Raw genomic sequence first — 23469 nt, forward strand, 5'->3', positions numbered from 1 at the left:
AAGCCGACTCTCCGTAGTTTAGAGGTTCTTCCCCGAAGGCAAACGCGGTAATCTTGGGAGGAACTAAGGAAGGGGGAAAGGAAGCTCATATCAAATTTTAGGTCTACAACGTACCGTTAACTATCAATACATCGGTATGCTCCACCGAGCTAGCAGCGTTTGTCGCTACGCAACTGTAGTTTCCAGCATATCGTTCATTAACTCCATCGATCGACAGCGCTTTAGTTCGTTTACCGAAATCCGCCACATTCAGTCTATCCAGATCGACTCTATTTGCAAGCGGACTGCCGTTGAAAAACCATTCAATCCTTACGGGTAGATCACCGGATATGATATTACAAGTTACCGAAGCGGACTCGCCGTAGTTCATGGGCTCATCTCCGAACGTGAAGGGGGAAATTTTCGGGGGTACTGTAGGGAAAGGATTGGAACAAACATATAGTCTTCAGCCTCTCACCGTTAACGATCAATTCCGCACTAAACAGCACGGACCCAGCCCGATTCGACGCTTTGCAAGTGTAGTTCCCAGCATACTGCTCGTTAACTCCGTCGATCGCCAGTGCTTTGGTTCGCTTCCCTACGCTGGCAACCGTAATACGATCAAGCGTATCCACTTCCGTTACCAGCAGCCCATTGAAATACCACTCGACTAGGATCGGAAAGTCCCCGGAAACAATACTGCAGTGAACGGATGCCGATTCCCCGTAGTTCATGGGCTCTTCGCCGAATGAGAACGGTGTAATCTTGGGAGGTACTGGATAGAATAGGATGACAAGCAAACAAAAAAAGATCTAAATCTAACCGTTGACTAGCAGGTCCGCAGAGTATGACACCGTAGCTGCTTTGTTCGACGCTTCGCATGTGTAGTTGCCTGCATGTCTACCCTGAACCGCATCGATGCTTAGTACCTTCAACCGTTTACCGATGTTCGTTATCGTTATCGTGGGATCTAGGATCAGAAGATCATTGATGTACCATCGAATTTGCAGCGGGAAGTCACCAGAGTGGACGTTACACTGCACCGAAGCAGACTCCCCGGAGTTCATCGACTCTTCACCGAAGCTGAACGGGAGGATCTTGGGGGGGACTGGAAGGATGGTTAAAAGCGGTTGTAAAGCTAATAAATATACCGTTGATGAACAATTCTGCTGAAAAGTGTATAATATCGGCTTTGTTGGACGCTTCGCAGGTGTAATTGCCGGCATGCGAAGCAGTCACTGAGTCTATTGTCAATGCCTTGGATCGTTTCCCAATGTTTGTGATGGCAATTGCAGGATCGTTGATATCCTCGCCATTGAAATACCATCGGATACCGATCGGTAGATCTCCGGACGGAACGCTACACTGAACCGATACAGAGTCCCCGTAGCTCATTGGTTCATCGCCAAAGTAGAACGGAAAGATCTTGGGTGGAACTGTAGGGATCAAGGAAAGGAAACGTGCAATTAGTAACCTAGAAGTGCAATCGCCACACACCAATAACAACGAGTTCTGCGGATTGTTCAGCGCTTCCGGCTTGGTTCCGTGCCAAGCAGCTGTAGTTGCCGGCGTTGAAAGCTCGGATCGATTCCAACGTCAGTGTACTGACCCGGCGGCCCGAGTTGTGTATGACTATCCCGTGGTCGTTGTTTCTCGGGATCAGCGCTCCATTGTGGAGCCATTGGAACATAATCGGCGTATCGCCCGTGATGATGGCGCACTGCACTGTGGCCAGGTTGTCGATGTAGGACGGTTCTTCGCCAAAGTTGAACGGTAGGATCTTTGGGAGGACTAGACGAGAGGAGCAAGGTTTGTAAAATGGCATGCAAGTGGGTTCATGCTGCTACGGCAGATTAAGATCGAGCTGCGTAGATACCGTTAACGAACAGTTCAGCTGACTGATTTCGAATTCCGGCGATATTTTTTGCAATACAAGTGTAAATCCCGGAATGATTGGCACTGACAGACGGAATGTTTAGTGAACTAGACCGTTTGCCGATCGAGGTTATTTCTATGTTCGAGCTTATCCGTAAAGGTTTGTTGTTAAATAGCCAGGTGATTTCTACCGGCAGGTCACCTTTCGAGACGTGACAGGTAACCTGAACACTTTCCTCCGAGTCGACCTCCTCTTCGAAGTGGAACGGGTTTATGACCGGAAGGGCTGAGAATTATGGAAAAGGAGTTTAAGGTTTGTTGATAACTGTGCAATACAACTACGTAAATCAGTGTGATATTGTTCCATTGTTACCGTTGATCACCAGTTCCGCGGAGGAAACCGTTTCCGCAGCACGATTCTTCACGCGACATTCGTAGACACCGCGATGGATCGGTTGGATTGCTTCGATACTCAACGAACTGAGCCTCTCGGATAATTTGGTCACCAAGATCCCTTCGTTTTCCGAAGATATCGGAGCCCCATTTAGATACCAGCGAATCTCCAGCGGAGAATCTCCCTTGACTACCATGCAGTTAACTGCTACGCTGTCTCCGGTATTGAGAATTTCTTCACCGAAACTAAATTGCATGATCGTGGGGGTAACTGTGGGCATGGGATTCGGTTTTAGGTAAGATGGAATGGAGCAAAAACGAGTACTTAATAATCTACTTGTGATATTCTACCGTTGATCACCAGTTCAGACGATTGCATCGTTTCTCCCGCCTTGTTCTTTACTCTGCATTCGTAAACTCCCCGGTTGTGATGGCTAATGGGATCAATACTTAGTGAGCTAAGCCGTTCGGTCATCCGTGCAATGATGATACCGTTTTCATTCGAAGGAAGTAGCTGGCCGTTGAAGTACCACCGGATTTCCAACGGAGCATCACCCTTGTAAACCATACATTGAACGGCTGTGCTTTCACCCGAATTCAGTGTATCTTCACCGAAGCTGAATTGAGTTATCGACGGCGGGACTGGAATGCAGGCGGAAATTGAAACTGAGTGGGTCAAGGATCGAGGAAGGCTTCGTAAATAAAGCTACCAAAAGAATGCTACATAAACAAACCAATAACTTTCAGCTGCGAAGAATGGCGCACTTCGCCGGCCTTGTTCCGAGCTAGACAGCTGTAATTGCCTGCGTGACCCGAGTTAACCGATTCTATCGTTAGCATACTAACCCTATGACCACTTTTGGTGACTATTATTCCATCACTGGTGAAAATTGGATGGCCGTTGAATATCCACAGGATTTCAATTGGAAGATCACCCTTAGTAACAGCACAATTAACCGTAGTCATGCTGGAAGTATCGAAGGGCTCATCGCCAAACTCGAATGGCATTATATAGGGGATGACTGGGTGGACGTTCAGGATTTTGGAGAAAAGAAGCATATGTAAAGAACAAAATTAAAATGCGATTCAGACCGATAACTTTCAACTCAGACGAATGCTCCACGCTTCCGGCTTGGTTCCTCGCTACGCAGGTGTAATTTCCTACGTGTCGCGGTTGAACCGATTCGATCGATAGTAAACTTGTCCGTTGCCCGCTTTTAGTTATTAGAACACCGTCGCTCGTGAAGATACGATGACCGTTGAATAGCCAGAAGATTTCGATTGGAGTATCCCCTTTTGTGACAGTGCAGCTGACTGTTGTAGCACTGTAGATGTCGAACGGTTCTTCACCGAAGTCGAACGGGTGGATTATTGGAAGAACTGGCCGGGGAAAGTTTTGGAAAGGAAATAATCAATCTCTAGATAACAGTAGTTACCCATAACCCTCAGTTCAGCATCGTGCTGTGCCTGCCCGGCATTGTTATTCGCTATACAACTGTAGTGCCCTGCGTGTCTCGACTGGACAGACTCTATCGAAAGCATACTGATCCGTTGTCCACCGCTGGTGACTAACACTCCATCGCCACTACGCAGATGGTATCCGTTGAACAACCATTTGATTTCGATCGGTAGGTCACCCTTCGTTACAGCGCAGCTGACTGTCGTCGCACTGTATACATCGAATGCTTCCTCCCCAAAGCCGAACGGTAGAATGATTGGCGTCACTAAGCGGAGTTAGGAATCGGAAGTGGTTAGGGATATTCAAAATGCTGCTTAAAGAAAACTCAAACGTATTCGAACCCATGACTTGCAACGAGGACGAGTGTTGCGTTTCACCGGCCTTATTCTTGGCAATACAGGTATAGTTTCCGGCATGACGGGACTGTACGGATTCGATTGATAGGAAACTGATTTTCTGACCATTGCTGGTGATCAGAACTCCATCGCCGGTTCGCAGACGATGGTCGTTGAATAGCCATATCAGCTCGATTGGCGCATCTCCTTTCATAACGGCGCAAGTGACCGTCGTCGTACTGTAGATATCGAACGGTTCATCTCCAAACTCGAACGGCATGATGATCGGAAGGACTGACGGGATCGGGGATAAGGAGTAATACAAAAACAAGAGTTTAAAATATATTTACGACTCACACACCCATCACTCTCAATTCGGAAAAGTGCTCCGCTTGTCCAGCTTTGTTCCGAGCAATACAGGTATAGTTTCCGGCATGGCGTGATTGAACGGACTCAATGGTGATTATACTGATTCGCTGTCCACTGGGAGTGACCAGAATTCCATCACCAGTTCGCAAGCGATGTTGATTAAACAACCAGATGATTTCAATGGGAGCGTCCCCCTTAGTAACGGCACAGGTAACCGTAGTGGTACTGTAGATGTCGAACGGTTCTTCCCCGAATTCAAACGGCATGATGATCGGGAGGACTGGTAAAGGAATTTGGAGGAAAAGACGGTTATAAGAAGCAGAAACAACTAAGGTCTAACCCATCACTTTAAGCTCAGACGAATGCTGAACCTGACCGGCGCGATTCTGCGCTATACAAGTGTAGTTTCCGGCATATCTTGGCTGTACGGACTCGATGAACAACATGCTAAGTTTCTGGTTGCTATTGGTGACCAGTACTCCATCACCGGTTCGAAGCCGATGATTGTTGAACAGCCAGATCAACTCGATCGGAGCATCGCCCTTGGTAACCGTGCAAGCTACCGTAGTCGTGCTGTAGATATCGAAAGGCTCTTCTCCGAATTCAAACGGTAGAATGATCGGAACGACTTGGCAAGGAAGGGAAGGACAGAAAACAAAAAGAAACTAACAATTAGCTTACCGATAACCTTAAGTTCCGAACTGTGCGACACTTGTCCAGCTCGGTTTCTCGCCACACAAGTGTAGTTTCCAGCGTGCCTAGATTGTACAGATTCGATCGACAACGTACTGATCTTTTGCCCACTTTTTGTGATCAAAACTCCATCGTTTGTCGAAATTGGATTGCCATTGAACATCCAAACGATGGAAATTGGAATGTCCCCTTTGGTAACGCCACAGCTGACCATGGTCGAGCTGGAACTATCGTACGGCTCATCACCGAACTCGAATGGAATCATGACCGGGATGACTGCGGACAGGGATTTGGGAAGGGTTTAATAGAAGAATACAGTAAGACTAGCTACCGATAACTCTAAGTTCCGAACTGTGCTCAACGAATCCAGCTTTGTTGTACGCTAAGCAAGTGTAATTCCCAGCGTGTCTAGGCTGGACCGATTCGATATACAGAATACTCATTTTGGGACCACTCTTAGTAATTACGATCCCATCATTAGAACTGATCTTCGTTCCGTTGAACAACCAATCGATGTAGATTGGCGAATCGCCCTTGGTAACCGTGCAGCTTGCCGTAGTGGTGCTGAGCATGTCGTATGGTTCCTCTCCGAATTCAAAAGGGATCATTACCGGGGTCACTGAAGAGAAGTTACAAGTGAACGATAGGATTTATAGGATTGGGTAAGGGATAAAATGTATACGTCGACTACATGTAAATGTTGAGTTTACCAATCACTTTAAGCTCGGACGTGTGCTCGACGAATCCTGCACGGTTCCGCGCCACACAGGTATAATTTCCAGCATGTCGTGGTTGAACGGATTCTATCGAGAGCATGCTGATCTTTTGACCACTTTTAGTTATCAATATCCCATCGTTTGTGTGAATTGTGCTACCGTTGAACATCCAATTGACTTCAACTGGAGTGTCACCCTTTGCAACGGCGCAACTAACCATGGTTGTACTGGCCATATCCGCAGGTTCCTCGCCAAACTCGAACGGAAGTAGAATTGGAGGAACTTGGAAGGACGGGAAGGATAATAAACTAATGAGAACATCTGCATGATCTAACCTATAACTTTAAGTTCCGAACTGTGTTCAACGAATCCGGCTTTGTTCCGTGCCACGCAGGTATAGTTTCCTGCGTGCCGAGGTTGAACAGATTCGATTGAGAGCATACTGATCTTTTGACCGCCGCTCATAACCAATATACCATCGCTCGTATGCATTTTGCTACCGTTGAACATCCAGTTAACTTCGATTGGTGTATCACCCTTCGCCACCGCACAAGTTATCGTAGTTGAACTCAACATATCGACAGGATCATCGCCGAAGTCGAACGGAATCAGAATGGGAGGTACTTGGATGAGGAGCAAACAAAAGCAAAACACAGTTATACGACTAACCTATCACTTTCAACGTGGAGCTGTGCTCCGTAAATCCAGCCTTGTTCCGCGCAACACACGTATAGTTTCCGGCATGTTCTGGTTGAACACTTTCAATGTACAGGAGGCTCATCTTCTGACTGGACTTGGTTATCGAAACCCCCTCGTTAAACTCAATCTTCTCCCCATTGAACATCCAGTTGATCTCTATCGGTGGATCGCCCTTGGCGACCGCACAACTCACCGTAGTCGTACTCAGCATGTCAGCCGGTTCATCGCCAAACTCGAACGGAAGTAGGATTGGAGGAACTTTTGGCATGGAGTAGGGTAGAACAAAGCAAAAGCAAAACATTGTACTGTAGATTTCTAACCTATAACTTTAAGTTCGGAGCTGTGCTCCACAAATCCCGCCTTGTTACGCGCTACGCAGCTGTAGTTGCCGGCATGGCGCGGTTGAACCGATTCAATGTAAAGAATGCTCATCTTCTGACCGGATTTGGTAATTGATACCCCGTCGTTGGTGTAGATGCTTTGACCGTTGAACATCCAATTGATTGCGATCGGCGCATCACCCTTGATAACCGCACAGCTAACCGTAGTGGTGGTTAGCATATCGAACAGCTCGTCTCCGAATTCGAACGGCATGATCGAGGGAATGACTTTATGGAAAGAGGGAGTATAACCAAATCTACAAGCGAACTAAAAACAGCGAAAAAGATAGTTGTGCTATGGTACCGATAACTTTCAATTCGGATGTATGGTTCGCTTGGCCGGCAGGGTTCCGCGCCACGCAGGTGTAATTCCCTGTATGATATGCTCGAATGGATTCGATCGTTAGTACACTAATTCGTTTTCCACTTTGGGACAATAGGATATTTTCATCCGGAGGAAGTTCGCCATCTTTGAACAACCACCGGAAGCTGATCGGTAGATCACCTTTGTTGACCGCACACTGAACCGTAGCCATACTGGATTCATCTAGCGGTTCTTCGCCAAACTCGAATGGTAGAATTACGGGAAGGACTTGGGAAACAAAGAAAAGAAGCGTTAGCACTACAATCTACATTGTATCTACCCATCACTTGCAGTACGGAACTATGTTCGACAGCTCCGGCACGGTTCGCCGCGTGACACGTGTAGTTTCCGGCGTGACGAGAGTGTACCGATTCAATAGTAAGCATGCTTACTTTGTGACCACTTTTCGAGATGAGAATTCCATCGTTCGACACGATTCGTCGTCCATTAAATAGCCAACCGATATCGATAGGCGTGTCACCCTTCGTTACAATACAGCTGACGGAAGCCGCACTTCCGGTATCGAATGCCTCCTCACCAAACTCGAACGGAAGGATGATTGGGATAACTTGGTAGTGGCGGGAAGGTTCGGGTTGAGGGGTATAAAAAGCATGTTAGTTACCTATGATTCGGAGTTCGGACGTCTGTTCAACACTTCCGGCACCGTTTCGCGCGTGGCAAGTGTAGTTGCCGGCGTGCCGTGAATGCGCGGATTCTATCAATAGAAGCGACATTTTCTGGCCACTCTTTGTGATTAAAACACCATCGTTCGTAGTCAATCTACGCCCATTGTACAACCAACTGATATCGATTGGAGTATCACCCTTGGTCACAATACAGCTGACCGACACAGTGCTTCCTGTATCGTAAGCTTCCTCCCCAAAGTCGAACGGGTGGATGATCGGGATAACTTCGTAGAGGAAAACAGGTTCGGGATGCGGTATAGAAAAAGCTTGTTAGTTACCTATGATCTGCAGTTCGGACGTTTGTTCGACGCTTCCCGCACCGTTCCGGGCGTGGCAGGTGTAGTTGCCGGCGTGCCTTGAATGCGCAGATTCGATAGATAAGAGCGAAATTTTCTGTCCACTTTTTGTAATTAGAACTCCGTCATTGGTAGCCAATCTGCGACCGTTGAACAACCAGCTGATGTCGATTGGAGTGTCACCTTTAGTCACAATACAGCTTACCGATACAGTGCTTCCGGTATCGTAAGCTTCCTCCCCAAAGTCGAACGGGTGGATGATTGGGACAACTTTGTATAGGAAGACAGGTTCGGGATGAAGGTTGGAAAAAAACGTTGTTAGTTACCTATGATCTGCAGTTCGGACGTCTGTTCGACGCTTCCGGCACCGTTCCGCGCGTGGCAGGTGTAGTTGCCGGCGTGCCGTGAATGCGCGGATTCGATAGATAGGATTGATATTTTTTGCCCACTTTTTGAAATTAGGACTCCGTCATTGGTAGCCAATCTGCGACCGTTGAATAACCAGCTGATGTCGATTGGGGTATCACCCTTGGTCACAATACAGCTGACCGATACAGTACTTCCGGTATCGTAAGCATCCTCCCCAAAGTCAAACGGATGGATTATTGGGACCACTTCGGGAATCGGGATCATGGAAAGGGTAAAAATAAGATAAAGCAAATATCGCAATCACAACTCTACCGATGATCTTTAGCTCAGAACTATGCTCAACAGTTCCGGCTGCGTTGCTCGCCCGACACGAATAGTTGCCGGCATGTTTAGATCGTATCGACTCTATGTATAGAGTACTCATCTTCTGCCCCATTTTTGATATGGAAATTCCATCGCTACTGTCGATCATACGACCGTTGAACATCCAACCGATATCGATCGGCGTATCTCCCTTGCTTATCACGCACTGGACCGATACGGTGCTTGATGAATCGTACGGCTCTTCACCAAACTCGAATGGCATAATTAGCGGAACGGCTGCGATGGATTGCGGAGTTCAAGGATTCATAGGGAGGGACAAAAATAAATTAACATATTAATGCTCATCAATACCGATAACTCTCAGTGCAGACGCATGCTGCACCTCGCCGGCTCTGTTCCGAGCAATACAACTGTAGTTGCCAGAATGCTCCGACCGTACGGATTCGATCGCTAGCATACTGATTCGTTGACCACTTTTAGTAACAATTACACCATCGGACCCACTTTGCACCGGTTCGCCGTTGAACAGCCAAATGATAGAGATAGGTGTATCACCCTTGGTAACCGCGCAATTTATGGTAGCCATGCTGAGCGTATCGACAGGCTCCTCCCCAAAATCAAACGGGAAAATAGTCGGCGGAACTGTATGGAAGGGGAATACACGTGGTTAACGAAGCGCACGAGTATATAAAGTCTATTTACAAAGCGCGGAAGCGAAGCGTAGCATACGATCACCCACTACATCAAACACCAGCATTACCGATCACTTTCAGTTCCGAGCTGTGCTCAACCTGACCAGCCTTGTTCCGAGCAAGGCAACTGTAGTTTCCCGCATGTCTCGGTCGAATGGATTCTATGTAGAGGGTACTCAGCTTCTGACCCATCTTGCTAATGGTGATCCCATCGTTGGAGGTAACTCGCTGGCCGTCGAACAACCAGACAATTTCGATCGGAATGTCACCCTTGGAGACGACGCAGTTAATTGACACCGTATCCATGGTATCGACGGGATCCTCACCAAAGTCGAAGGGAAAAATCAGCGGAAGGACTTTACGGAGGGAAGTTACGGGTGGAAGGATAAGAAAAAACAATAAATCATGAACAATTACCAATCACTTTAAGGTGTGACGAATGCTGTGCTTCTCCTGCTCTGTTGCGAGCTGCACAGCTGTAGTTACCGGCATGTGCCGGTTGTACCGAATCGATCGTTAGCATACTGATTCGTTGGCCACTTTTGGTGATGGTTATTCCATTGAGGGAATTCAATATCTCTACATCGTTGAATAACCAACCGATGTCGATGGGGAGGTCACCCTTAGTTACCGCGCAGCTGACCATGGTAGTGCTGAATAGGTCGAATGGATCTTCACCGAATTCGAACGGCATGATGACCGGAAGAACTGAGTGGAAAGGTTAGGATTCGGGGACTTGAAAAAGCTACTTTTAAGGATATGCGATCTACTAAATTTGACTCATTGAGTTACCGATAACCTGAAGTTCCGCTGTGTGCTGAGATTCTCCGGCTTTGTTGCGAGCGACGCACGTATAGTTACCCGCATGTCTCGGTTGTACAGATTCTATTGACATCATACTGATTTTTTGACCCGTTTTTGAAATTAACACTCCATCATTCGAAGTGATCCTGTGGTTGTTAAACAACCACTCGATCATAATCGGCGTATCGCCCTTGGAGACGACACAGTTAATCGACACTGTATTCATCAAATCGACTGGATCCGCTCCAAAATCGAACGGAAACACGGACGGTTGGACTTGAGGAAAGGAAGGTCATAACAAAATAGAGCTAACGTTAACTACTAACCATTTACTAGCAATGCCGCAGACTGCTGAACGCTACCGGCGGTGTTCGATGCCGAACAGGTATAGTTTCCGCTATGTCGATCCCTAACCGATTCGATACTGACCACGCTCAGTCGCTGGTTTAACCTATTAATCGAAATACCGTCTCTCGTATACATCCGTCTTCCGTTCAAGAACCAAACGATTTCCATCGGAAGATCACCCTTGCTAACCGTACAGTACGCCGAAACCGTGTCCATAGCATTGATCGATTCGCTACCAAAGTCGAACGGGGTAATGTGGGGTAGTACTACGTGTTGGATTAGGGATATATGGAATACGAAAACATAATGTAACGAAATGCACTTCATCCGAACCGTTGACAGCGAGCGCGGCCGACTGTTCGACCTGCCCGCCTTTATTTTGCGCTACGCAAGTATAGTTGCCGGCGTCTCGATCACGTACCGAATCGATCGTCAGTACGCTCATCCGTTGATTGGTCCGACTGATCGTAATGCCCCCTTCGGATGCGATCCGCCTTCCGTTGAACTTCCAGTGGATGTCGATTGGGAAATCACCCTTGTTCACCGTACACGAAGACGTTACCATATCGTTGGAAAAGATCGTATCGCTACCAAAATCGAACGGAAGGATTTGCGGAAGGACTGTTTGTGTGCAAAAAAAAGCAAAAATCAAAAACAGCAAAAGCCATAGTTAACAAAACATTTTGCGGTGTTGCGGAATCTCGTACCGTTGTAGTCCGTCGAGTGATGAGAACTCCGTCATTTGAACCCAAGCGAGCACCGTTGAACAGCCAGGGGTATCGCCTATACTAACCGAGACTGTATCTAGCGAGAAGATCTCTTCATTTCCGAAATCGAATGGGAAAATTTACGGGAGGACTGGATTAGGGAAGAATATGAACTACTAGATTCTGACCTTTCACAAGTAACGGTGCTATGAATTCTACGCTGCCTGCGTGGTTCTTGGCTAAACAGGTGTAGTTCCCGCTATGTCTGTCCCGGACTGACTCTATGCTAAGGGTGCTAAGCCGTTGATTGGGTCGACTGATCGATATTCCGTCGTTCGAGTAGATTCGTTTCCCGTTCTGAAGCCAAGTAATCTCGATCGGTAGATCCCCTTTGTTAACCGTGCAGGTAGCCGACACCATATCCATGGCGAATACTGCGTCTTCTCCAAAATCGAACGGGACTATCTGAGGAGGAACTGGATAGGACAAAGGAAAATCACTACAAGAGCTAACCATTGACGAAAAGTGTTGCCGTGTGCTGAACTCGTCCGGCCTTGTTTTCCGCGGTGCAAGTGTAGTTGCCGCTGTGGACATCTCTAACGGATTCTATGCTCAGAACGCTTATGCGTTGATTCGTTCGACCCACGGAGATACCCTCGCTGCTACCGTCAACCGGTTGATTGTCCCTGCTCCAGCGGATCTGCATCGGAAGGTCACCCTTATTCACGGTACAGTACGCCGAAACCATATCCATGGCGTTGATGGACTCGGCGCCAAAATCGAAAGGAACGATTTGCGGCAGAACTGTGCCAAGTATATGTACGGAAGAGCTAGTCATTACTAGGGAAGCTGAATTGGAGATGAGGGGGGATGGAACAGAGAAGAACGAAGCGAACTAAGGCAATCACCGTTCACGGAGAGGGTGGCGCTGTATTCGACCGCCCCAGCTTGGTTCTTCGCCCGGCAGGAATAGTTCCCACTGTGCCGGTCCCGTACCGAGTCAATGCTTAGCATACTGATACGGGAGCTGCTACGACTTATCAGAATTCCATCACTCGTTTGCAACCTGCGTGGCGTTCGCGGTTCCATCAGGGAGGACGCGAACTCCCAGCTGATGTCGATCGGCATGTCGCCTTTGTTTACGGTGCACATCGTCGAAACCATATCGTACTGGTTGACCTGCTCTTCGCCGAAACTGAACGGCACGATCTGCGGCAGCACTGGATTACCGGCCCGACGATGATATGACGGGTTGAACGAACGCGCGCGCGGTGATCGCTTTTATTTATATGATGTATTTTTTGGCTTATCGACTAACAGAGATATGGATTGTGGTGAACGGGTTTTAGATTTGTTAAGATTTCGAAATACAATCATGATTCCGGTTTTATTTATTTTATTCCGGATTGTAGCCGGTGCTGACATGACAAAATAGAGCATGGATCTTGTTAGATTTAGAATCTGATTAAAAATGTGCATTTTATAACAATATCAATCTTAGGTCTAAAAAGACCCGGAAGCAGGGCGTACATCCCTTTTCTAACTACGTCTAAGAACATTTGAGTCGTTTTTCATGTGAAATGCAAAACTTGCATCGAAAATAATGACCTCATTTTCAACAACCAGTCAAAAGTATTGTTCACTGTTCATCAAAATCCACATTCTCTGAGTATTTTTCGCAAGGACAGAAACTTTTCCACTTACCCATAACAGCGACCTCCAGTGTCCCCCGGGCGGTGTAGCCATCTGAATTCTTCGCAACGCAAGTATAAGTAGCCTGGTCGGAGTTCCGTTCCACATTTTCGATGATCAGCGTTCCGTTGGGAAATACCTTCTGCTTCCGGTTGATCGGCAGCTGTCGGTTGTCTACAAGTTAAAAATTTCCATTAATTTCTCGTACCGAAATCCTATTAAAAAATCAACACCTTACCCCTTTCCCAAACAATCGAATCGATCGGATAGCCAGCAACCGGACACGTCACCATCAGCGTTTCGCCAGCCACAATCGATTTCTTCTCCATAGTTCGCACATAAGGCAGACCGTAGACGTTGAGTTTGGCAGAGTGCTCCGCAACGCCAACCTTGCTGCTGGCGATACACTTGTACAGACCTCCATCGTTCGAGTGCAGAGATGTGATGTTCAAATGCGATACGACATCCCCATTGACCGTAACGTACTGCCCAACCTGATACCGATCGCTATTGGTGACTTTCTTTCCGTCCAGTTCCCAGGAAATTTCCGGTGTCGGGTTACCTCCAGCAATACACTTCAGAAATACGGACGGTCCCGGGTGGCGAGTTTCCTCGGGGAAGGCTTCCCGAATCACCGGTGGGTCAACTGTTGAAAAGATAGACCATCATTCATCATACAAAACGTGCCATGATTCCGCAACACTTACATCTTCCTCCCAGCTTCAGCTCGGCACTGGATTGGGCGCTTTCCTGATCGTTACGGATGAAACACTGATACATGCCCTTGTCTTCCTTCTTGACCGACTCTATCCGCAGCACGGCATCACTGTGTCCCAGCGCTTTTCCGTCCTTCATCCAGCTGACGGTCTTGATCGGATTGCCGGAGAACTTGCACGTAAACACGGCCGGTCGTCCAAAGTCGACGGTTTGCGTTCGTGGTTCAATCTTGGCAGTCAGCGGAGCCGTCACGGTCAGTACAGTTTCCACGCTTTCACCACCGACCGAGTTGTTCACTACGCACAGGTACTTGCCGGAATCGTCCACCACGGCATCCTTGATGATCAGCGTTCCGGAGACCTGCTTAACGCGATCGTTCAACACCACGGCTTGCTTGCGGGTTGTTCCTTCGATGTATTTGTACCACCTGGAAAGGAAGCAGGAAGGTGAAATACGGATTAGTGCTGGAACATGAGGACATCGTTCCCATAGTTTACTAATGGGTCAATGTGTAACCGATGGAACAAAAACTGAGAAGCAATGTTTTGGAAGCAGCTTCGAAGCATTAGGCTTTGATGAGGGGGGAATGGAATTATACACGTTGACACACTAGATTATGGAGAACATGGTTCATGTGGCTGGGTATTTTTTTTTTTTCGGTAATGGTTAAGCTGTTTGACATGACCTGATATGCTTACCTGGCAATGAATGAAATGAATTTATGTTCAGTGGCATCATTTTTTTTTAGTTTTAAAATAATACTTCCTCTTCATGTTCTGAACAATTGCTTTAGCTCATGTTTCTTCTTAACTTATTACTAGTAGAATGGAACTTAAGCCTGCCTTAAAACACGGTTGAGTCAAGGACAGGCATACGGGTGAGGAGTTTATAAATCATGAATGAAGAATGCGTAGTTGTAATCGTACTAGAATTGATCAAAACGTCTGAACATATTTCGTTTAATTCATTGTGGATCATGTTGAGTAGGTGGACAATTGACCTGGAGCTGTGAACTATAGGCCGCTGCTGTGAACTGTGAAAAAGAAGGTCTTTTTATCGCTGGATGCTACAAATACCTGCATCTGATTTTTTTTAAATTAGTGATTCATGGGTACTTAGAAAAAAAATCATATGAACCATGGAAATTTCTTTAGAATTCACGTAAAATCTTCCTCTCAATTCCCTTAGAAGTCTCCTCCTTCATGACGCCCGGAATAAACGCAGCGTCGACATCGCGTTTGACGAATCCAACGGAGGGAGGCGATTCAACACGCGCCGATTAGAAGATCAAGCTGTGAAAAGATCGTTCGTTGAAGAACTTGAGACCCGAGCAGTGGATGTTCTGGAAGGTGGCAGCGTAGAAGAACAGTAGACCAGTGATGCAAAATATCATGACACTCACGTGACACTCGTCTTCGCATCAACCGACTATCGCTGACAGATCGTTTTGTCACGCAGTGAGAGTTAGAGCCATGGCAAACAACAATCACCAGTAATGGTCGCTGCTCACAAGCAAAACGTTACACTCGCTGCTGATAATGAAAAGCACAACGAAAACAGTGAAGACTTCTGCAGTACGATCATGAGAAAAAGCGAAACGACAGAAGAAAATGAAAATAATGCCTACGCATTCCAAGTTCGTATCGGCAGGCGCGAGTGTGTGAGTTACAAACAAAGCAGGCAACATTAAACGGAAGCTGTTGGGCTCACTCACCAACGCACTCACATAAGCAACAAAGCAGTAACTGCTTCAAAACGAGCACAGACGAGTGTCGTGATTGTCAGGAATGACCAGATCGGTGATAGATCACAACAGAAGACGACATTCACCAGTTGCTTTTTACTTCTTTCGTCAACTTGATGGATGGTCATGGAGAGAGCGTCGACGAGCACATTGATAGGAATGTACAAAGCGTTACTACCATCAGCTGTTTGATGATGGTCAACTCTGCAGTAGACGACCATAAAGAATGCCTTTATCGAGACAAGTGAGAATAATCTGGGAGAGATGCGCACTCTGCAAAAAGAGTGGATCACTGATGATATCTGACGGACGATTGAGGAGCGTAGAGAAGCAAACGCCGCGATAGAATGTACGAGAACCAGGGGAGCCAAGAATGAAGCCCGTCAATTCGGCAGGAAGTCAAACGCTCTTTCAGAGTAGACTCGCTGGCTGACGAAGCGGAGAAAGCTGCAACAGTTGGTGATATCCACCTCCTCTACGATATGTCACGACGCCTGAGTGGAGCAACGATGAACCGACTGAAGGTTTATAAGAAGGGGGATCTTACTGTGTGCGAGGCATCATCTTACTGTGTGTTGTTTTCAAAATTCTGGGTAAAGTTATCCTGGATGGGGTACAAGAGACGACCGACGCGACTCTCCGGTGGCAGCAGGCTGGATTCCGTGCCGGAAGATCTTGTGTGGACCATATTGTAACGCTCCGCATCATTCTGGAGCAGGTGAACGAACTCCAAGAGTCCCTCTATTGAGTATTCATTAGACTGATGCAAAATTTGAAATTTTAGCTCCACAGTGTTCAAACGGTTTCAAATCGGGTCCTGATTAGCCTCCGAAAGTTTGAACTCATTTAGTGAGAAACTGACTTAGCACAAACCATTTGAAGTTTGGGAAATTACTATGGGAAAACAAATTTTTTTGTTCATTGTCTTCTAGCCTTTTCACATATTGTATTGTTAACAAAGTCGATTGCTATTCTTATGGGAATTTTTATCAGCTACAACTTTGCAGAAAATCGTTTTTCAGCCAAACGTCAAATTAAATAGTTATTAATTGTTTAAGAGATTGATAATCTTATGGCAAGATTAAGCAACTGTATTATGGGCAACACTGTATTCTGCAGTGTGACATAGTAGCCATAATTTTTGTCCTATATTCTACGCGCCATAAACACCAATGTTGCCTGCTGAACAGTTGATTGAGCATAATCATAAGACATCAGTGACTTGAATCATTAATAACTTTTGTTCCTTACATTTGATCGAAAAGTGGTCTTCAACAATGTTGTAGCTGGGAAAATTTTCAACAAGCTCAGCTATCATTTTTAAAAGTAGAGTGAACTGGTGAATTTTGAATTAGATATGAACCGAAATTATGCTTTCTTCATAGTAATTCCCATATAAACTTCAAATGGTTTGTGCCAAGTCAGTTTCTCACTAAATGAGTTCAAATTTTGGGAGGCTAATCAGGACCCAATTTGGAACCGTTTGAGCACTGTGGAGCGGAATTTTCAAATTTTGCATCAGTCTAGTATTCATTGACTATGAAATAGCTGAGACGTAAAGAAGTCCCAGATAAAATCGTAGAAGAGTTGGGTCGGGCACACATTACGAAGGGGCGGAAACGAAATCTGCAAACAAGCGCTGGATTGGAACCCGACAGGACATTACAGCAGAGGCAGACCCAGGGGACAAGGCGGTGGAACCTCAACAAGGAAATAAAGGAAATCGACAAAAATCCAACCTGGGCCCAGGTCAAGGCACTAGGGGTGTGCAGGATACATAAGTAAGTAAGACTCCTCAAAATTATGGAGTTCTGGTTCATGATCCATTGGACTTTTCCGCAGAACTCCCATGGAATTCCTTTTAAATTGGGTTCTTTAAGAGTATTGAGGTAAATGCATATTCGTTGTCTGCATTTTGGCACAGTGGAACTATTTTAAATAAATGCGATTACATTGGCAAAAATGACTATCTTAGTACCCCTCGGTGGGACTTTTTATGGGAGCGAGCTGTCAGTTTGTTAGTTTAGTGTCAAACAGTGAAGTTATGATTTTGCTTTAAATCTTAAAATTAGAGATGAAAGTATATGGGTCCTAAAGAAATATCGTTGTGCTCGAAAAACAAAACTCTTTCAGATGGTGTAAAACCGATGTTTTTTTTTCAAATTAAAGAGCCCAATTATCTTTAAACTTCACCTTGAGTATTTAGTATTCCCTATGTATTAAATTATCCTCAGAATTCCTCTAAAATTCTCTATTGTATTCCCTATCCGGAACATCCTGGAAAACCATTCCCAAGTGATTTTCAAAAGTTCTCGTTTCTCTTGAAACTGGTTCGACTAATTAGTAAGCATCTTTTTTGTGAAGAAACCTCCTAGGAATCAGTGAAATCTTCCAGGAAAACCGGGAAACTCTGAAAACATCCCATGTAAATTGGAAGAGAAGAGGAAACCAGAAGGACTTCTGAGAAAGTCAGATAATACTTCGAGGTGATGTCGGAAGAGTCTTCCGGGGAAAGCCAGATGGGCAGTTCCATTCAGAATAGGATAACAAATAAAATTTTGACTTGACCTTCTCCGATTTGCATGAAGCTTTGCATATTTGTGTGTTATGGGCAATCATTCACATTGTTGCAAAAAATCGGCCATTTTTGATCCTGTATTTTTTTTTTCAAAATGGCGTCTTTGACATTTTTCAATAAATTGAAGCACGAATTTATCACTTCTGATCGAAATGCGGCTGAAAAAAAGTTGTTTAGAAATGTCAAGTCTTTATGGGAAAAATATGAACGGAATCCTCAGGGAATTTTATTTTTCCTGGAAAAACCTGGAATTCCCAGGGAATCCATCATTACTCATTTAGAGATGAACTAGAACTTTTTTTTCAGTCTTTGAACTAAAGAGATCCTGAGCGGAATTATCTTCAGTAACAAAATTAATGTTATTAATTCAGAGGCTTGATTGTTTTTTAGGTTCTGGAACAGTGTTGGGAAAATATCAAAAAATCAAATCTCACCAAAGATCAAAATCACGCTTGATTTTCGTAGACTGAAATCAACAAGCAAACAACTGCGGTTGATATTGAAAGCTGTGATATCGCAGCTCGAAATATCAAGCTAACAAAACTCAACAGCTACAATTCTCACCAACTTGCGGTGAGATTGAGTTTCATGATTTTTGCTTTACACCCGAACGCAATCGAAACTGCCATAATGGCTGGCAGCGGCCGCTTCGTGTCTGCCATCGGTGAAGAGAAAAAAGAGACAACATTATTGTACGTTCTCTTTCTAATAAAACGAGGTGCAACGGAATTATTTTTGCGGCGATTCAACTCTCAGCTGCAACTTTACACGTTGTGAATAGTCTCGCAATATCAAATAAGCTTGTAAAATCAATATCAAGCATGATATTATGCTTCAAAAATATCAATTTGCTAATGATTATGCCCTCACTGTTCTGTAATATGGATATTTATCAGAAATTTTAAATTTGAACAATATTTTTGAAATTCAGAGCTTAAAAAATAATGTTATTTGGAGAAATTGTCAAGAACCCATTTCCCATGTATTTTCCAAAATCACAGATTTGAATAACATCATGATTAAGGACCTTGCATAATTTTCAAGGCTCATGAAATTGGATGATAATTTCTAAGGAACTCATTCCAAGGGAGTTCTTGGAAGAACTGTGAAGTGCAATCTGCTTTCAAGATAGTTCTGAGGAACTCCATATTCTATGTGAAACCTGAATACCAAGGTAGTTCAGAAGTAGAATTCCAAGTAAATCCTGAATCGGATTCGAAAGAAAATTCTTACGTATTTCGGAAGCTAATTCCTTAGGAATTCTGAAGAAGAATTTCGAAGAAATTCTGAGCATAATTTCAAGAAAATTCAGAAAGAAAAGAAATCCGGAGCATAATTCCATCGGAATTTTCGGATTATACTTCGGGAGTATACTAATAGAATGATTAAAACTAAATCTGAAAATAATTCCAGGAAAACTCAAAGGAACTCGGAAAAGATTTTTCATAAGACATAAAACGTAAAGGGCAGTTCAAAATGAATACTTTGAAAATTCTGAGAATAATTCTAAAGGTTTTCTTACTGAGGGGCATGTCGAGGTAATTCCGAGGAAAATTCCGTGAGAATTGAATTCCGAAGATGATTCCAACGAAATTTCAAGGGAATTGTTATCATGTTCCGGTGATATTTTTTAGAGAATTCAAAGGAGAGTTTCAAGGGAATTGCATTTCAAAGGGTTTATGGTAGTCCTGATCAAAACTAAAAAGGAATTCCAAGATTTTTTCTGGAGATCCAAATGGATATTCCGGAGAAATCTCCAGGGAATTCCTAGGTAATACTGCAAAAAATATTAATAATATGAAGAGCATTGCAGATTTAATTCAAATGGTGTTCTGCAGATGATTTTCAAGAGTATTATGGAGCAAATTTTGTTAAAAGTGTGCATAATTGCTCATAATACACAGTTCCGGAGAACTTTGAGATTTGGGCGTAATTGCTTTTGTAAATAAACATGTCAATCGCTGATTTCTTGCGAATAAAAGAACAATCTCGTGAACAAACTATACAAAATGATAGAGGAACCATTCCTCTACCTGTTTGTGTTGTTAGTTTTTGAGATTGAGCTTTAATTCGCGAGAAATCGTCAAATGAAGTGTTTGTTTACAAAAGCAATTACACCCTAATCTCGAAGTTCTCCGGAGTTATGCAATTTTCTATGCAAATCGAAGAAGGCTGTGTTTTCCGATTCATCATTTAGTGTGGAACTGCGGTAGGTAGCCACCGGATGGAAATTTTCCTTAAGATCTGTAATATATCGTTTTGAAATTTGGCATTATTACGCATTAGCATTCGAACCAAAAGTAATGATTCTGAAACTCAGAAATATTTAAAATATAATCTTGGTGCTTAGCGATCTCTCAATAAAAAAAAACTAAAAGGGACAGCCCTATGGGGTTGTACGCAATGGCGACGTAGGACTACGTGGTCTTATATGATAAATCTTATTTGTTAACTTCAGCAGGAGCTGTGTTTTGTGTAGGAATCGGAATTCGAGCGGGGTTTTCTCTGTTTATACTATTTAGTATGACGCGCTTGACATAGATGGCCCACAGAAACTCACTAAGAGGTATTGATTCTGATCAATAGCGGTGCGATTTCTTCCTCCTTCTATGGATGCTCATGTCGGCTGCAGCTCGCTGCTTACAGGCAGCTTTTTGTTGTGTACTGGAGAACAATGTTCAACGCCACGTGCCGAAAGCACTGCTCCTGCTGCTGCTGCTTATGCCGACAACCGGAATTCACCACACACGATAATTGGAACTGAATCCGATCAGCGGTTGAGGTCAGCCTTGATCGCTAGCTGCTTGCGGGGAGCTTTTTGTTGTGTACCGGAGAACACCACCACTCACCACACGGTGATTGATTAAACACCGTTTGGTGAGACCGGATGCAATTCAAATTTGAAATCTGTGTTAGGGAAATCGCTTTTTGCAGGCAATCGGTGATAATTTTGATTATCATAGCAACAGTTGCACATTCGTGAATCTTTCAATAGAGACATTTCGAAAAATGATAAAGTCTTAAATTTAACAGATGCGTAGGAATATTTCTGATCGATTGATGATAAAATTATTGAAATTAGTCCAGGAGCAGCTGAGTTATTGACGTTCAAAATCTTTCATAATTTTGTTACATGTTCCATTTTCGGTTCCTACGTAGTCCTACGTCAAACAAAATCAATATTCTTCAAAATGTATTGACAGTTTGTGAAACTTTATAATGAAAACCCTAAAAGTTTAAAAGTTACAGTGATATCCAGTTTCACAACGATGACAGCCTCGACGCTTCAGTGGTCAATTACCCACCCGATCTCGAAAACATGATCCAATACTTACCTTCGAACCTGAAAGTGTGCAAAGTGTGGTTATTCAAACGAAACCAATCCTAACAACCGAAGCCTGAATATACCTATACACCGGAACGGGGAACGCCTGTCCGTTGCAAAGACCGACAAACGTCATACTAACGCTAACCTCCTTTCCTTCAAACTTACTGTTCACTCTAGGTTTCACTAGACCAATGGGCTCTGAATATAGTCAGGAGAGAAAAAAAAATCATTCGATACAATTAACCCTACGTGGCAACAAATACGCCTAGGCCTGAATGTTGTCGGAGATGGGGTTCAAATGCTGACTTCGTAAAATATTACCTATAACTTGGCATCGGGTACGACTGTCCCAAGCAGAGTATGGCAAAGTCATGACCAATTCGAACCTTCATTTCCTGCAGCAAACCGCCGGATATCTTGGGAGCAACACTGCCGATGGGTTCTGTTCAAATTTTGACATAAAGATAGTGTTCAATTACTGATCCTTGATAATAATAGGTAAATCTACTGAGAACAAAATTGCCTGAATGTTTGAAGGTCTGCGAAGTCAGTGAAAGGTTTACCTAAAACTAGGCGTCGGGTACGATTGTGCCAGGCAAAGAATGGCAAAGTCTGCAGTTTCCCTGACGTTCAAATCTTGCAGGTGATGACCGGCGATCTTCGGAGCAACGCTACCGACGGGTTCTGGATTGGAGATTAAACGGTACTGTTTATGAACAAGTGCATTCGAAATATATTGTGTTAAACTGCCTGAATGCTGTGGGGATCGATGCGAATATTACCTAAACACGGGAACCGGAAATGATTGCGCCGGGCAGATTATCGAGAAGCTTTCGTCTGCCTCAACAACCATTTCCTGCAGACGACCTCCGGATACTTTCGGCCCTACGCTGCCAAGTGGTTCTGTGAGGAGTTAAGTATGGATTTCCCATCGTACTTGAATACTTTGTTATATAGCGTTAACATAAGCAATGCCATCGATTGTTGGGATGATAAGTAGGTATATATAGATACACATAAGACAAGGTGAATTTGAATATGATGCGTGTTTTCAAAACTAGCCAATTAAGCAACATAATCACAAATCAACGTTAACAGGTCTCTAGCCGTGGTCTGCAAGTTGGACGCCGTTGTTGTAAACGGTAGGATATCGCTCGATGATAATTTGTTCAAATTTTGATCAACCATACTCCGCCTTGAATGTCAATCTCAGAGGTATATCGCACCCCGGCGTCCAACGTCAGAACTTACGGTTGTTTGGAATTCCGATCTTCCGGTTACATATTTCAGAGAAAAAGAAATAAGAAGCACAATCGACAATCACCTGAAGGCCGGTGTTGGATAGGCTTGAGCAAGGCAGAGCATGGCAAAATCCTGCGCATTGGTTACACTCATTTCCTGAAGGCGGTCTCCGGAAATTTTCGGTGCAACACTGCCGACAGGTTCTGATAGGGAAAAAAAAGAAGAGAAAAGAGAGAAAGAGACATTTGATTTTAGGTTCTGGAATTAGTTCAAAAATTGGTTCTGTGTGTGTTGGGTGTGCGGTGGTGATTTGCGAAATGGAATTTGATATGTTCAAAAAAACCAAATCAAAACAACAAAATACATTCTGCCTGATACAGGTCCTATCCAATGGGCCTTCGGTGATGGTTTTCGATTTGCTTTCTTTATTTTTAAATCCAAGAATTTCGATAAAATGGTTGATGAATCTAAAGAAAAAAGTGGCTTACCTCATGATTGGAACGGGAAATGCCTGCGCCTGACAGAGCAAAGCAAAGCTGCTGTTGGCTGGTTTTTCAAAAATGCTACCCTTCGATTCGGAGGAAAACGTCGGCGGTTTGGAACCAACGGGTTCTGTTCAGGGAGTGATCAATGGTATATTTTAATATAGTTGTATTGAGGTAACTATGATTTGCCAGAAT

The 23469-nt window shown here is 44.5% G+C and overlaps 1 protein-coding gene across 2 annotated transcripts in view; it reads right to left on the reverse strand.

Annotated features, from left to right (window-relative positions):
• Positions 1-23469, reverse strand: part of Dscam1 (Down syndrome cell adhesion molecule 1) — a 199238-nt gene that overhangs the window by 66758 nt on the left and 109011 nt on the right. The window contains exons 8-11 of one of the 2 annotated variants that reach the window (XM_065231435.1): positions 13888-14324; positions 13419-13826; positions 13193-13354; positions 12397-12708 (exon numbers count right to left, since the gene is read on the reverse strand). In XM_065231435.1, the coding sequence (XP_065087507.1) occupies positions 12397-12708; positions 13193-13354; positions 13419-13826; positions 13888-14324 (1319 nt within the window). Of the gene's footprint in view, positions 1-7884; positions 8173-12396; positions 12709-13192; positions 13355-13418; positions 13827-13887; positions 14325-23469 lie in introns of both variants that reach the window. The other variant, XM_065231436.1, reaches the window with a different exon arrangement.

This window comes from Ochlerotatus camptorhynchus, unplaced genomic scaffold (genome assembly GCF_037179485.1).
Source record: "Ochlerotatus camptorhynchus isolate MF236.1 unplaced genomic scaffold, CSIRO-AGI_Acam_v1.1 ptg000357l, whole genome shotgun sequence".
NCBI classification, from domain to species: domain Eukaryota; kingdom Metazoa; phylum Arthropoda; class Insecta; order Diptera; family Culicidae; genus Ochlerotatus; species Ochlerotatus camptorhynchus.